This window comes from Leopardus geoffroyi, chromosome C3 (assembly GCF_018350155.1).
Source record: "Leopardus geoffroyi isolate Oge1 chromosome C3, O.geoffroyi_Oge1_pat1.0, whole genome shotgun sequence".
Taxonomy (NCBI): Eukaryota; Metazoa; Chordata; class Mammalia; order Carnivora; family Felidae; genus Leopardus; species Leopardus geoffroyi.
The window spans coordinates 3244031-3256289 of record NC_059338.1 but is presented as its reverse complement, the minus strand read 5'-3'; the positions used below and the strand labels follow the sequence as shown (position 1 = coordinate 3256289).

Below are 12259 nucleotides of genomic sequence, written 5' to 3'. Positions count from 1 at the left end.
TATCTGTTCAATCTTAGCCCACTTACTGTTTGAGTGTGGAGCTTTTCTTTCTTTCTTTTTTTTTTTTTTAATGTTTTTATTTATTTTTGAGACAGAGCGTGAGCAGGGGAGGGGCAGAGACAGGGGGAGACACAGAATCCGAAACAGGCTCCAGGCTCCGAGCTGTCAGCACAGAGCCCGACGCGGGGCTCGAACTCACGGACCTTGAGATCATGACCTGAGCTGAAGTCGGACGCTCAACCAACTGAGCCACCCAGGCCCCCGAGCTTTTTCTTATAAATGAGCAAGAGACTTTTTCCCATTACTATCATATTAGCTAGTGCTGTACGTAAATGCAATATAGGTATGTTCCCCAATCTAGGGTCAATTTATGCTGTCTGTTGCCGTACAAAATATTAATTTTTTTAAGATGCGTATTTTTTAAAATATTTATTTATTTTTGAGAGGGGGGAGGGGCAGAGAGAGAAGGGGACAGAGGATACAAAGGGGACTCCGCACTGATAGCACAGAACCTGACGCGGGGCTCAAACCCACGAACTGTGAGAGCATAACCTGAGCTGAAGTCCGATGCTTAACTGACTGAGCCACCCAGGCGCCCCTTAACATGTGTATATTTTATTTTATAGTTTCCCAGTTCCTATTTTGGTAAAAAAAAAAAAAAAAAAAAAAAAAACCTTCAAACTTCAGTCTTTAATACGTCTAGAACTTACTGATGAAGTCAGGTGGGGATCCAATATTATCTTCCTTTCTAGATGGAGAGACGAGCCCTCACTGATCATTCTTCTGCGGTGACATGAGATCACACGCTATTCCTCGTCTTCCTGTTTTACTCCTCGATCCAACTGTTGGTCAGTGTTATTAACAGAGTAGTCTCTTATTAGCTTTTCATTTTTTATTTTATTTTGATTCAGATACGTTTGACCTATAACATTGTGTACATTTAAGGCATGCATGTGAATTTGAAACGTTTACATATTGTAATATCATCGCCACTGTAGCAATAATTGGCTCGTCTATCAGGTCACATAATTATTGCTTTTTAGTGGTCGGAATACATTTTTTTTAATGTTCATTTATTTTTGAGAGAGAGACAGAGCCAGAGAGAGACAGAGTGCGAGCGGGAGAGGGGCAGAGAGAGAGGGAGACACAGAATTGGAAGCAGGCTCCAGGCTCTGAGCTGTCAGCACAGAGCCCCATGCAGGGCTCGAACTCAGGAACGGAGGGATCACGACCTGAGCCAAAGCCTGCTGCTCAACCGACTAAGCCACCAGGCACCCCAAGTGTCTGGAGTAATTGAAACTTAGTCTCTCAGCCAGTTTGATGACTGTGTGTGTATTCACTGCACGGCGCATCAGAATCTCTATGACTTATTTTCCACCTGATGCAACTTTGTCCCCTAAACATCTGTCCCCTCCCCCCGCCCATTACCACAGTATTTTGGTGACAGTGACTCTGGGATTTAATATTCAGTATGGCAGATCCTATACCCGCACCATTTTTTCCCCACATTTTTGGCGGTTTTAATACTAAGAATTTCATTTAATTCACATGAACCCCCTTGGGGGGTTGATATTTGATCATATCAAAGAATAGAGTACACCTTTCCATTAATTCAGAACACGTCTCTTGTCCTTCAGAGGACCCTCTGCTTCTCCTTATTTGGGGCACGTGCCATTCTTGTGAACTGCGTTCCTAAGAATCATATACTTCTCTCACTTTTTGGAATGTGCACTATTTGTTCTCATTTGCATTTCTAGCTGGTTCTTGCTAATAGAGATTAGCTTTGATTTTCATACACTTACCTTGTCCGCACGACAAAATTCCCATTCCAGTTCAAGTCCTTCTTTGCTTTGTCAAATATGGACGCTTGAGCTTTCCAGGTATGTGGTCATATCATCTGTGGAAAGAGCGAAGCTTAGCTCTTCTTGTCACATCTGCAAGGGACACGTGGGTCACTCTGCCATGGCACCTGGCTCTGAGGCCCAACAGAAGGGGACTTTGGCTTGGTTTTCCGAAGGCTGCAAAGCCATCAGGACATCTCAACCCTCTTGGTTCTGTGTGCTCGCTCCCCTGGCCTGGCCCAGACCTCGGAGCACAAGCACGTTTCTCCGTGTCGGCACCCTTTGATCACACGGCGAGAACCCTGCGAGACACCAGCCACGCTTCCTGTCTCTCCTTCGCCCGAGCCAGGACATTAAAAGTCTGAAGTGCAACACAGAACGTGTGACTTCACGCCTTTCAAAAAGTGTTCCCTGGGAGTCAGATTTACATTTCCGAGCTCCAGGAAGATGTTGGGCTCTCGTTGCTATGGTAGCTGTGGTTAGTGTTGTTGAAATTTAAAATCCAAGATACAAACCATGCATGTGATTTTCCACTTTCTTCCATTTCGAGCTATTTTTCTGGAACTAACAGAAACGATCTTCTCAGGAAGTTCTCATAAGGCTCTTACCCTTGGTTTCTTCCATCCGCCAACCGCCGTGTGGCCACTTACAGGCTACACATCCCTCCGCGGCCGAATTTCACAGGGAGCTCATCGTAACCCGGAGGCATTTCAGGACTCAGTATCAAATCCCGTGTCCATCTCCAGACTTCAGACGAATGTTCCAATACCATCACAGAGAGTGTCTCAAAATGCCTTGGCTCCAGTGCCAAGGGTCATAATTTATCCAGGATGCAGACAATTCTTGGCCACCCACAGGTAGCAGGTGCGAATCTTCGACTGTAAGCTCAGTGTGCAGGAAATACCACTTTCTTTGGTTCCTACTGGTTAACCTGTCACTTCTCAGTCCGAGCATCGTCCCAGTCTGTGGTGGGGGAGACGTAACCTTAGTTTTCCCTGGTGTCTTCCCGCCCACCCCACCCCTGGAGTCCTGACGCTAACACAACAGCCCCTGGTACTCATTCACAGAACCGCACAGATCACTGCTCAGATAGTCACCTCACTTCCTGTTCAGCCTCTCGGATCCAGTGTCCTCTCTGCCATTTCTGCACCACAATCAGGAGCATGAGACGTTTGTCAGTTTCCCCCACTCTGCTGCCCCGTACTGCCACCTAGTCCTTGTCTCGGGGACCCTGCCGCCTCCCTGGGACAGGTGCTTTCTGCAGCTAGAGCCCCCCCCCCCCACGCCTCCCCACCAGGGAGAACATCCCGTTCTAGTTTGGGAAGATCTTCCTGTTTTGTCAGGATGTTCTGTTCAAGCACTGACATCCTATCCTGCCTGCAATCACTAAACATTTGGAAACATAACCTAGCATGACCCGGAAGGCTGCCACATTCTTCCTCTGCGGTTCAGGGAAATGAGTGGGTATCTGACACGGATAAGGAGAACAGAAGAGAAGATTTCAAGGAAAGGAATAAAGACATATGTTAAAGTGTCAAACAGCATCCAGACACATAACTGCAGGATTTTTCAACGCGAGAATTTTTTGCCCACAGGCCAGGTTTGTTGTTGCTGTTTTTAACCTTCACAGGCTGTGTGTGAACACTGGGGTGCTAAAGGTGGGGAGCCTGTGGGTGGCGGGACACTGGGCGGGAGCCCAGAGGCTGTGCCAGGAAAGCCCCGATGCGAGGGTCCGGCTTAGCAAAGACAGACATTTCTCTGCAGATGGGGTTGAGTGGAAAATCACTCACCCTGCGAGCCAGGAAGGAGGAAAGATATAGGAACCGTTCCCGGATAATCCTGACTTTCGCCAGAAGATAGGAAAGATGGTAATATGCAGGGTGAAAAGCCGAGGGTGGGGGGTAAAAATGTGGAAGAATCCCTATAGGGATGGTTCAATAAAATCAGCAAGAGAATGCAAACCGTGCAAAACCCAGCTCGAGTTTAGAAAACGAAGTTGAAGAGGGTACAGCCTCTCCCCGGCTGAATCGCACAGCAGGAGCCAAGCTGAGCCACGACAGTGCACACGACAGTGAGCTCAGCAGCCACGGGACCAAAGTGACGGGAGAGCCTGGGGAGTGCGCGCTGGTGTGGGAAGGTGCGGTGGCCTTGGAACAGAGGCCACGCCAAGAAGAGGCACCGAGGAGGGGAGTCAGGGCTACAACTGGGCACAGCACACACAGGAGGCAGTAAATGGCCAGAAAGTTGGTCCCCGTTTACACCTGTCCTGGCTTATTAACAGCACGCCTCGAAGCCTGGCACAGAGGATGGCCTGGCACAGAACATCAGATCGAAGCTCCAGGACGAAAAGTTAACGCCAAGTGGCTCGTCGCTGTGCCGTAGACCCAAGAGCAAGAGTGAATTCGAGTGACAGCCCCGGAGAGCCGGTCGCAGATACACCCACATGCGTCCACCTGAGTCCAATGAGGAAATAGAAACCAATCAGTGAGCCAAACGGGAGTCCAGTCGAATTAATAAACTATAAGAAAATAAGATAAAAGGAAACTCTACATAGGACCCCAGGGCCGGGGAGAATATCCAAAGAAGAAGAATACACCCAGAGAGGTGAGCCTCCTCCGCAGAGGCTGGAGTGCAGACCTCATCGGAGAAGGTGCAGTTCAGCCCCGTGGGTGGCAGAGAAGTTCGCTGGCTTCTTTGGGCCAGAGCTGGCCTGTAGTCACTGGACAAGTTGGAAGCAGCTCTCCAGATCTTGGCCCGGGGCTTGGCGACAGTGCGGCTCAGTGGGGACCTCCAGGCGGCAGGGGGACGAAACACATACAAGTGTCTGCGGTGGGTATGGGGACGCCAGGAGGCGCAGGGAGTCCCAGTGGCACCTGGGAGTGTCCACATCAAGAGGGCATGGGAAGGTCATCCCCAGGCTGAGGCTGCGAGGTCCCCCAGTGCCCGTGAGCTCTGGGCAGGCGGCTGGGGCAGCGGCATGCGGGCTGCCTTCGCACCCGTTCTGCAGACCCACCAGGCCACGCAGTAGCTCGAACCTGCAGAGGGTCCCTTCCTCCAGCAGCGTCTCTCCAGGGCCCTCTACTGAAAACTCTGCTGCTCACTTCAAAGAAGTGATCGGAGGGATTCCACCCATCATCCCCCAGCACAGACGAAGGACGGTTCTGGAGCCCAGTGACAAGAAAGTGACGAACAGCACCGCACTCAGCCAGGAGCACGATATTCACAGAGAGAACATCAACCCCGTGGAGAATGAATCCTTCCGCGTTTCTGGAGATGTTTTAAACTGAGGATCGGAGGGGCGCCTGGGTCGCTCAGTGGGTTAAGCGTCTGACTTCAGCTCAGGTCATGATCTCATGGCTCATGAGTTCGAGCTGCGCATCAGGCTCTGTGCCGACAGCTCGGAGCCTGGAGCCTGCTTCGGATTCGGCGTCTCCCTCTCTCTCTCTTCCTCCCCCGCTCGCGCTCTGTCTCTCTCAAAAATAAATAAACATTAAAAAAATTAAAATAACCATAATAAACTGAGGATTGGAAAGCAGGACAGATTTTCTCAAAGACAGGCCTTTATTTCCACAGTAATAAATCAGTCACTTAAAAACAAACCAAGGTTACCATAAATTCACACTGAAGCATTTCCAGAAAGATTTCAGAAGGGGCTTGAACACGCAGGCCCCAAGAAGGAGGAAGGCCAGTGTAAGGCGTTGGCGGCCTAACAGGGCTGGAAGTTAAGCTGAACCACATGGCCTGAGGCCACTGTCACACCAAAGGCAGTAGTAACACGGCCAAGGTTTGAAGGCACCATAATACCACCGCACATTTGCACACATTTGCCCCTTACCCTGTGGCATAATCTGTCTCCACTCACTAGAGCTGTTGTAACAAAAGGCCACAGAAGGGGTGGCTTAGAAACAGCAGAAATGTATCTCTCACGGGCTGGAGGCTGGCGGTCCAAGACCAAGACCCTGGCACACTCGGGGCCTGACTGAGGTTCTGCCTCCTGGTTCCGTCTGACACAGGAGGAAACTGAGTCTGAGGCTAGAACCCTGGTCTCCCGACCCAGGGCATCTGCTGGTTCACCTCATTGCCTCTACGAGTCCTGCGCCAAACTCCCCTTCCAGGAAGCCCTCCCTGACTAACCCCAGGCCGATATTTTCACTTGGCATTTCTGAGGAATGTTACCCACAGCGTTACCCAAAGTGTCAGCCAGCTTTACCCAAAGCCTGAGCACAGCGGCTCTCTAACCTTCGCTGAACATCAGAATCATCTGAGGGCTTGTTAAAACACAGCTTCCGGGGGTGGGAGAGCACCCCCATTTCTGATTCTGTAGGTCTGGGGTGAGGTCTAGAATAACGTGCAAGTTCCCAGTGGTGCCGAGGCCGCCGGTCAGGAGACCACGACTGGGAACCACGGCTTCAGGAGCAAGAGCTAAACCCACATCCTGGCTCAACCAGAGAGTTCAGCACACAAGACGCCAAATCTTCATTTTCTCAGGCAAAGACTCTCCAGCAACCGTGTTGTCCCACTTCCTCTGGACGCTCAAGGGTCAGACCAGGAACAGAGCAGCCAGCTGGGCGGTGATCAGTGCAGCTCACACCTGCTCAGTGGGTTCACCCCTTCCTGAGCACCCTCTCATCTAACGGCCGTAAGCAGAAGCGCCTATTTGGGGAGACACCCTCGTGACCCTCTTCCAATGTGAAAAAAGCAACTGGCCCCTTGAGACAAATATCCCTACCCAGAGTAACTTTTTATCTACGCAACACACATCCACAATGATTTCTCCTTTATAAGCCAGTTGCGGCAAATAAGAGCTTGGCAAACTTCTGCTTTTCCCATCAGCTAACTTTCTTTTAAAGAGAAAACATCCCCCTTTATAAATCCAAATTCACATACGAGACCACGCCCTAAAACTACCCATACGACATTCAGGACAAACTTCTTTCCAAAAGAGACACAACGAGGAGCCCCCCACATTGCCAGCAACCAGCAAAGACGTATCTGGGGTGTCCCGAATATCTTGTAACAGTTTGAGCGCACATTTGAACATCAGGTATGCTCACACAAAAATCCCCTTTCAAGAAAAGTGCCCTTTTCTTGAAAAGTGTGGGCTATAGCCAAGCCCAGGGTCTTCATTCATTCCTTCATTCCTTCATTCGTTTTCTGGTCCGTCTTCCTTTATTCTTGACAACAAGAAGCTGGACCAAGCACTTCCTGATTCACTCCCGATCCCACCGTGCAAACAACCAACAGGCACCCACTCCCTCCCGCCCTGGCCCGCATCCGCTTGTGCCTGGAAGTCCGCACTTCTATTTTTTTTTTTTTAATTTTTTTTTTTTCAACGTTTATTTATTTTTGGGACAGAGAGAGACAGAGCATGAACGGGGGAGGGTCAGAGAGAGAGGGAGACACAGAATCGGAAACAGGCTCCAGGCTCTGAGCCATCAGCCCAGAGCCCGACGCGGGGCTCGAACTCACGGACCACGAGATCGTGACCTGGCTGAAGTCGGACGCTTAACCGACTGCGCCACCCAGGCGCCCCGATATTTTTGTAGAACCACTTGGGCTTAGAAACTTGCAGTACAGTGAAAAAGAACTTAAATCTTCTTAGATGAAATGTCGAAAGGATGCGTTGAGAGCAGCCTTGTGACAACCGCCTGCCTCTTCAGGGCACCTCTCTTTCACCCTCAGCGGCTGAGCTGCCGTCCTGGGAACTTGGGGTCCTGAGTCCCAGGCCAACAGGTGCCGTAAGCACAGTCACAGGATGTTTTGATAGGAGCTGCGAGAGCACAGGAAGGGAGAGCACATTAAGGAAAAGGGGAGAGGGGCTGGAGGAGAGAAGAGACGGGCAGAGGCTGAGGGAAGGAGGGGTCGGGAAGGGGAACGTACCAGCGCCTCTTGAGGGTTAAGTATCCAACGCACCCAGTGATCACAAGGGACAGCAGCACGGCCACGGCGATCAGCCCCGTGGGGGACCCTGCGTGGGGAACACAGGCTCTCAGCACACGACCCCTCTCTATCCCAAGGCCCGCGGTCTAAGCCCGTGTGAAGGTGCCAGGTGGCCCACACGGGGTGCCCATTTCCCTTCCTCTGCAGTCTGGAGACCCCATGTCATCCCAGGGACTGGGCGCCCTGACCCCTTCGCTCCAGCGCACGGCGGGACGGCACACAGGGGAAGGGCAACCGCTCTGTAGCCGGGACCTCAGTCTAGATCCGGTCTTCCACCTCCCACCATGAGACAGTGAACCTGACCCAGCTCAGTCTCCACGTCTTCAACTATGAAATCACAAGAAGGGCACCCGTTTCAAAGGAGCCGGGGACAAGTGGACACCACGCTGTGCACAGTCAGGAAGCTCTCAGGACCTGCCGCTCCCTTGTGCCCCCCACCCCCCCCCCCCACCGCCGCAGCGGTCTCCTGGGGATGACTCCTCTGAGATTCTTTATTTACCACCTACTTCTGGACGTGCGGGTCTTTGGTCTCTCTTTCTTCCTGTATGTGGAACATTGGTCTCAATCCTTTTTGAGTTCCGACTTTGTTCCCCTCCTTCCTATATCTGGAATGCCCTCCTTCCAACCCTCCTGGTGGGCGGGGGCTCATCTTGGAAACTCCTCTATCCTTGTGTGTGTCCAAACCCACCCCCCGCCAGTGCCTCCCTCTATGCCTGAGGACCCTCTTGTCCGTGCCCTGTGGGGCACCAGCCCTTTCTCACCCCAGTGGAGGACCATGTCCCGGCCTCCTAGACTGCTGTGCCTCACTCGGCAAGACAGGCCGGCCGCCTCCCCGGCCGCCACGTCCAGGGTCACCCGAAGATACCACGTCTCGTCAGCGTGGGGCAGGACGTCGCCGCGCCGGGTGCCCGGCTGCTCCTGCTCACCCCGCATCCACGTCACCCACACTGGCTTCGGGTAGAAGCCGGACACATGGCACACCAGCAGCAGACGGCCAGGACCGGGACTGGGGCCACTGGACAGCCAGGCCTCGGGCTTCACTGTGTCCAACAAGGAAACGGGAGTGGGGGGGGGGGGTCTCAAGGCAGGAACTCCTCATCCCACGTTTCCACCTCTGGTGGTGAAGTCGGTCATGAGCTATCCATTTGTGTTGGCTTCTCCAGGAAAGCCGCTGGACCCGACCCCCTCCCCCGTCTCAGGCTCCCATGAGGGCCCTGCATTCGGCTGTCACACGGGTCCCACCGCCTTAATTGTTCACCTGCCTTCTCCCCCTCCCCTCAGGTAGATTGCCTGTTTGACCCTCAGTGTTTATTTAATTCGGATCGCGGAACCCAAAGGGTGCTCAGAGAAGGTCTGTGGGATGAATAAATACCCTCACACCTTCTCCCCGCCTTCCTGAGCCTCCCCACTCCCACCCCCACCCCTAGGATGATCTAAGGGCTGTGAGCTCCGGGAAGGAAGACCCAGGTGGAGCCCTGGAGAGGAGGGCAGGGGGGAGAGGGGGCGGGCTCACCTTGCTTCTCCAGCTCCGACTTCCCTGCCTCCAGGATGTCCCTGACAAACAGGGGGCAGGTGTCATTGAGAAGCAACTGTAGCGTTTTCCGGGTCCCCTGGTCCTCGTTGAGCTTCCCGGAGGCCCTGTCTGCCCAGACGGGGGCACTTGGGGAGGGCACCCAAGAAGTGCCTTGGAAACGGAGGATCTCCTGTCCTTGGAAGGCCGCGTGGAAGAAGCTTTGCGAGGTGTTCCCGGGGAGAACCTCACAGCCAGCGGACACTTGGATCTCAAAGGGATCTGGGAAGACGCGGAGAAGGAGGGCCGAAAGGGTTAGAGGGAAGCGGGGGAGGCGTGCGGGGTCTCTCGGGGGGACCCGGAGTCTGGGGCAGCGCAAGCGCGCGTGCAGCGTGAGGGTCAGAGGCAGGGAGCGCGCAGGATCCCGGGAACCCGGACCGGGAGGCGCGAGCGGGGAGCCCCGGGGGTAGGGGGTACGGGGGCACGCCGGGCCTCGGGGATAGGGGGTAGGGGGGGACGCCGGGCCCCGGGGGTAGGGGGTAGGGGGGCACGCCGGCCCCCCGGGATAAGGGGTAGGGGGGACGCCGGGCCCCGGGGGTAGGGGGTAAGGGGGACGCCGCCCTGGGGGGAGGGGGGGGAGCGACGCCGGGCCCGGGGGGGGGGGTGGGGGGGGTGGAGGGGGCGACGCCGGCCCCGGGGTGGGGGGGGAGTGGGAGGGGGGGCCGGCCCCGGGGGGCCGCCGTCCAGCTCACAGTCCAAGCGCAGCATTTTGACGAACTCCTGCACGTCGCGGGTGAAGCTCCTGCGGTACACGCGGAACAGGTGCTGCAGGTCGTCCCACCGCCGCTGGCCCCACGAGCCCCGGGCCCAGGGCGTGAGGAAGCTCACGGCGTCCGAGGCGCCGTCCCAGCGGTAGGCGCGCAGCCCCCCGACCAGCGCCAGGACGTCGGAGCGCGCCCAGCTGCGGTTGGCGAAGGCCGACATCTGCAGGCACCGCAGCTCGCCGGCGCCGGGGGAGCGGCCGGGGCAGCGCGCGGGCAGCCAGAGCCAGCAAGCCAACAGCAGCCACCCGCCGGGACCGCGGAAGGGCGGCCGCCCCCCGCGCGCGGGGCCCCGGGACCCGCGGTCTCCGGCGCCCCGCGCGCGCGCCGCCCCGCGCGCCCCCAGGGCTTCCACGGACCCGGGGGAAGCCCCCAGGGCAGCGAGAGGCCGCGGCCGCCTGTGGGCGCCTGGCTCCGACTCCGGACTTCCCTGCCGGGCCCGGGGCCCGCCCCGCGTCCCGCCCACCTGCGATTGCCCCTCCTCTCGCATCTCCCCTCCCCTTCCCCCCTAACCTGGCCCCCCGCCCCCGACCCTTTCCCTGGCTCCCCGATCTCTGATCCCCGCCCTCCCCCATCCTCCCTCCTCCAGTCTCTGATTCCCCAGCCCCCTCGTCCTGTCCCCCAGTCCCTGATCACCCTTTCCCTATTCCCCATCCTCCCCCATCTCTGACCCCCCCACCCCCATCCTCCCCCTGCAGTTTCTGATCCCCCCTCCTCCATCCTCCCCCTTCAGTCTCTGATCCCCCCTCCTCCATCCTCCCCCCTCCAGTCTCTGATCCCCCCTCCTCCATCCTCCCCCCTCCAGTCTCTGATCCCCCCTCCCCCATCCTCCCCCCTCCAGTCTCTGATCCCCCCTCCCCCATCCTCCCCCCTCTAGTCTCTGATCCCCCCATCCCCCCATCTCTGGCTCCCCCCGCCCCCATCCTCCCCCCTCCAGTCTCTGATCCCCCCTCCCCCATCCTCCCCCCTCCAGTCTCTGATCCCCCCTCCCCCATCCTCCCCCCTCCAGTCTCTGATCCTCCCTCCCCCATCCTCCCCCCTCTAGTCTCTGATCCCCCCATCCCCCCATCTCTGGCTCCCCCAGCCCCCATCCTCCCCCCTCCAGTCTCTGATCCCCCCTCCCCCATCCTCCCCCCTCCAGTCTCTGATCCCCCCTCCCCCATCCTCCCCCCTCTAGTCTCTGATCCCCCCATCCCCCCATCTCTGGCTCCCCCAGCCCCCATCCTCCCCCCTCCAGTCTCTGATCCTCCCTCTTCTATCCTCCCCTTCCCATCTCTGATTCCCCTCCCCCATCCCCCCCTGCAGTCTCTGATTCCCCTCCCCCATCCTCCCCCCTCCCATCTCTGATTCCCCCCTCCCCCATCCTCCCCCTCCAGTCTCTGATCCCCCTTCCTCCATTCTCCCCCTCCCATCTCTGATCCCCCCTCCCCCATCCTCCCTCCTCCAGTCTCTGATCCCCCCTCCTCCATTCTCCCCCTCCCATCTCTGATTCCCCCCTCCCCCATCCTCCCCCTCCAGTCTCTGATCCCCCATCCCCCCACCTCTGACTCCCCCTCCCCCATCCTCCCCCTCCAGTCTCTGATCTCCCCATCCCCCCACCTCTGACTCCCCCTCCCCCATCCTCCCCCTCCAGTCTCTGATCCCCCATCCCCCATCTCTGACCCCCCCCGCCCCCATCCTGCCCCCTTCAGTCTCTGATCCCCCCATCCCCCATCTCTGATCCCCCCTCCCCCATCCTTCCCCCTCCAGTCTCTGCCCCCCCATCTCTGATTCCCCTCCCCCATCCTCCTCCCTCCCCCATCCTCCTCCCTCCGCCACCGCCCCTTCCCTCCTCCAATCTCTGATCAACATCCAGAGTCTTCCACCTCAGTGTCCTTAGTCCCTCTTTCCTCCACCCACGTCCTCGCTCTCCTCCTCCCCTCCCCCAGGCCTTCTAGGTGCACCTCTCCGCAGGCGTCCTCTCGGGGCCCCCGCTGCCTATACACTCTCTCCTCCAGCTCTCACCCATGCTCTCCCTAGACGTGCCTCTGTGTTCCGAAAGGGACCACATCAAGATGTGCACCTGCACAGCACGGCACCCAGGGCTCACACTGGCGATGAGCCACCGGGCAGACGGCAGCGAGGGCAGCCCCTCTCTGGCAGGTCAG

General features: G+C 56.7%; 1 protein-coding gene and 1 long non-coding RNA gene across 3 annotated transcripts; both read right to left on the bottom strand.

The window, feature by feature from the left end:
- Window positions 1–599: 599 nt before the first annotated feature.
- On the bottom strand, window positions 600–5219 carry LOC123585967. Its single transcript, XR_006706509.1, has 2 exons — window positions 1803–5219; window positions 600–842 (listed from the first exon to the last, which is right to left on the bottom strand). It is a non-coding gene; the product is annotated as an uncharacterized LOC123585967 (long non-coding RNA).
- A 2163-nt stretch (window positions 5220–7382) lies between these two features.
- CD1D (CD1d molecule) lies at window positions 7383–10610 on the bottom strand. Of its 2 annotated transcripts, XM_045454738.1 has the most exons (6): window positions 10453–10610; window positions 10044–10398; window positions 9295–9573; window positions 8543–8821; window positions 7722–7809; window positions 7383–7611 (listed from the first exon to the last, which is right to left on the bottom strand). In XM_045454738.1, exons 1-6 carry the CDS (start codon window positions 10600–10602, stop codon window positions 7590–7592), a joined length of 1173 nt encoding a protein of 390 aa, XP_045310694.1. In that variant the 5' UTR covers window positions 10603–10610; the 3' UTR covers window positions 7383–7589. The 2 variants fall into 2 exon arrangements, with proteins under 2 accessions (XP_045310694.1, XP_045310693.1); XM_045454737.1 differs by having other exon boundaries at window positions 10044–10610.
- Between the last annotated feature and the right edge of the window lie 1649 nt (window positions 10611–12259).

Bases quoted from the DNA above. Each gene is read 5' to 3' on its own strand.
- CD1D (XM_045454737.1), bottom strand. From the start codon at position 10,602: ATGCGAGAGGAGGGGCAATCGCAGGTGGGCGGGACGCGGGGCGGGCCC. The intron at 9,574-10,043 runs GTGAGCTGGACG...GCGTCTTCCCAG, and splicing joins CAAAATGCTGCGCTTGGACT to ATCCCTTTGAGATCCAAGTG. The intron at 7,810-8,542 runs GTGAGAAAGGGC...TTCCCCACGCAG, and splicing joins GGACATGGTCCTCCACTGGG to GGTCCCCCACGGGGCTGATC.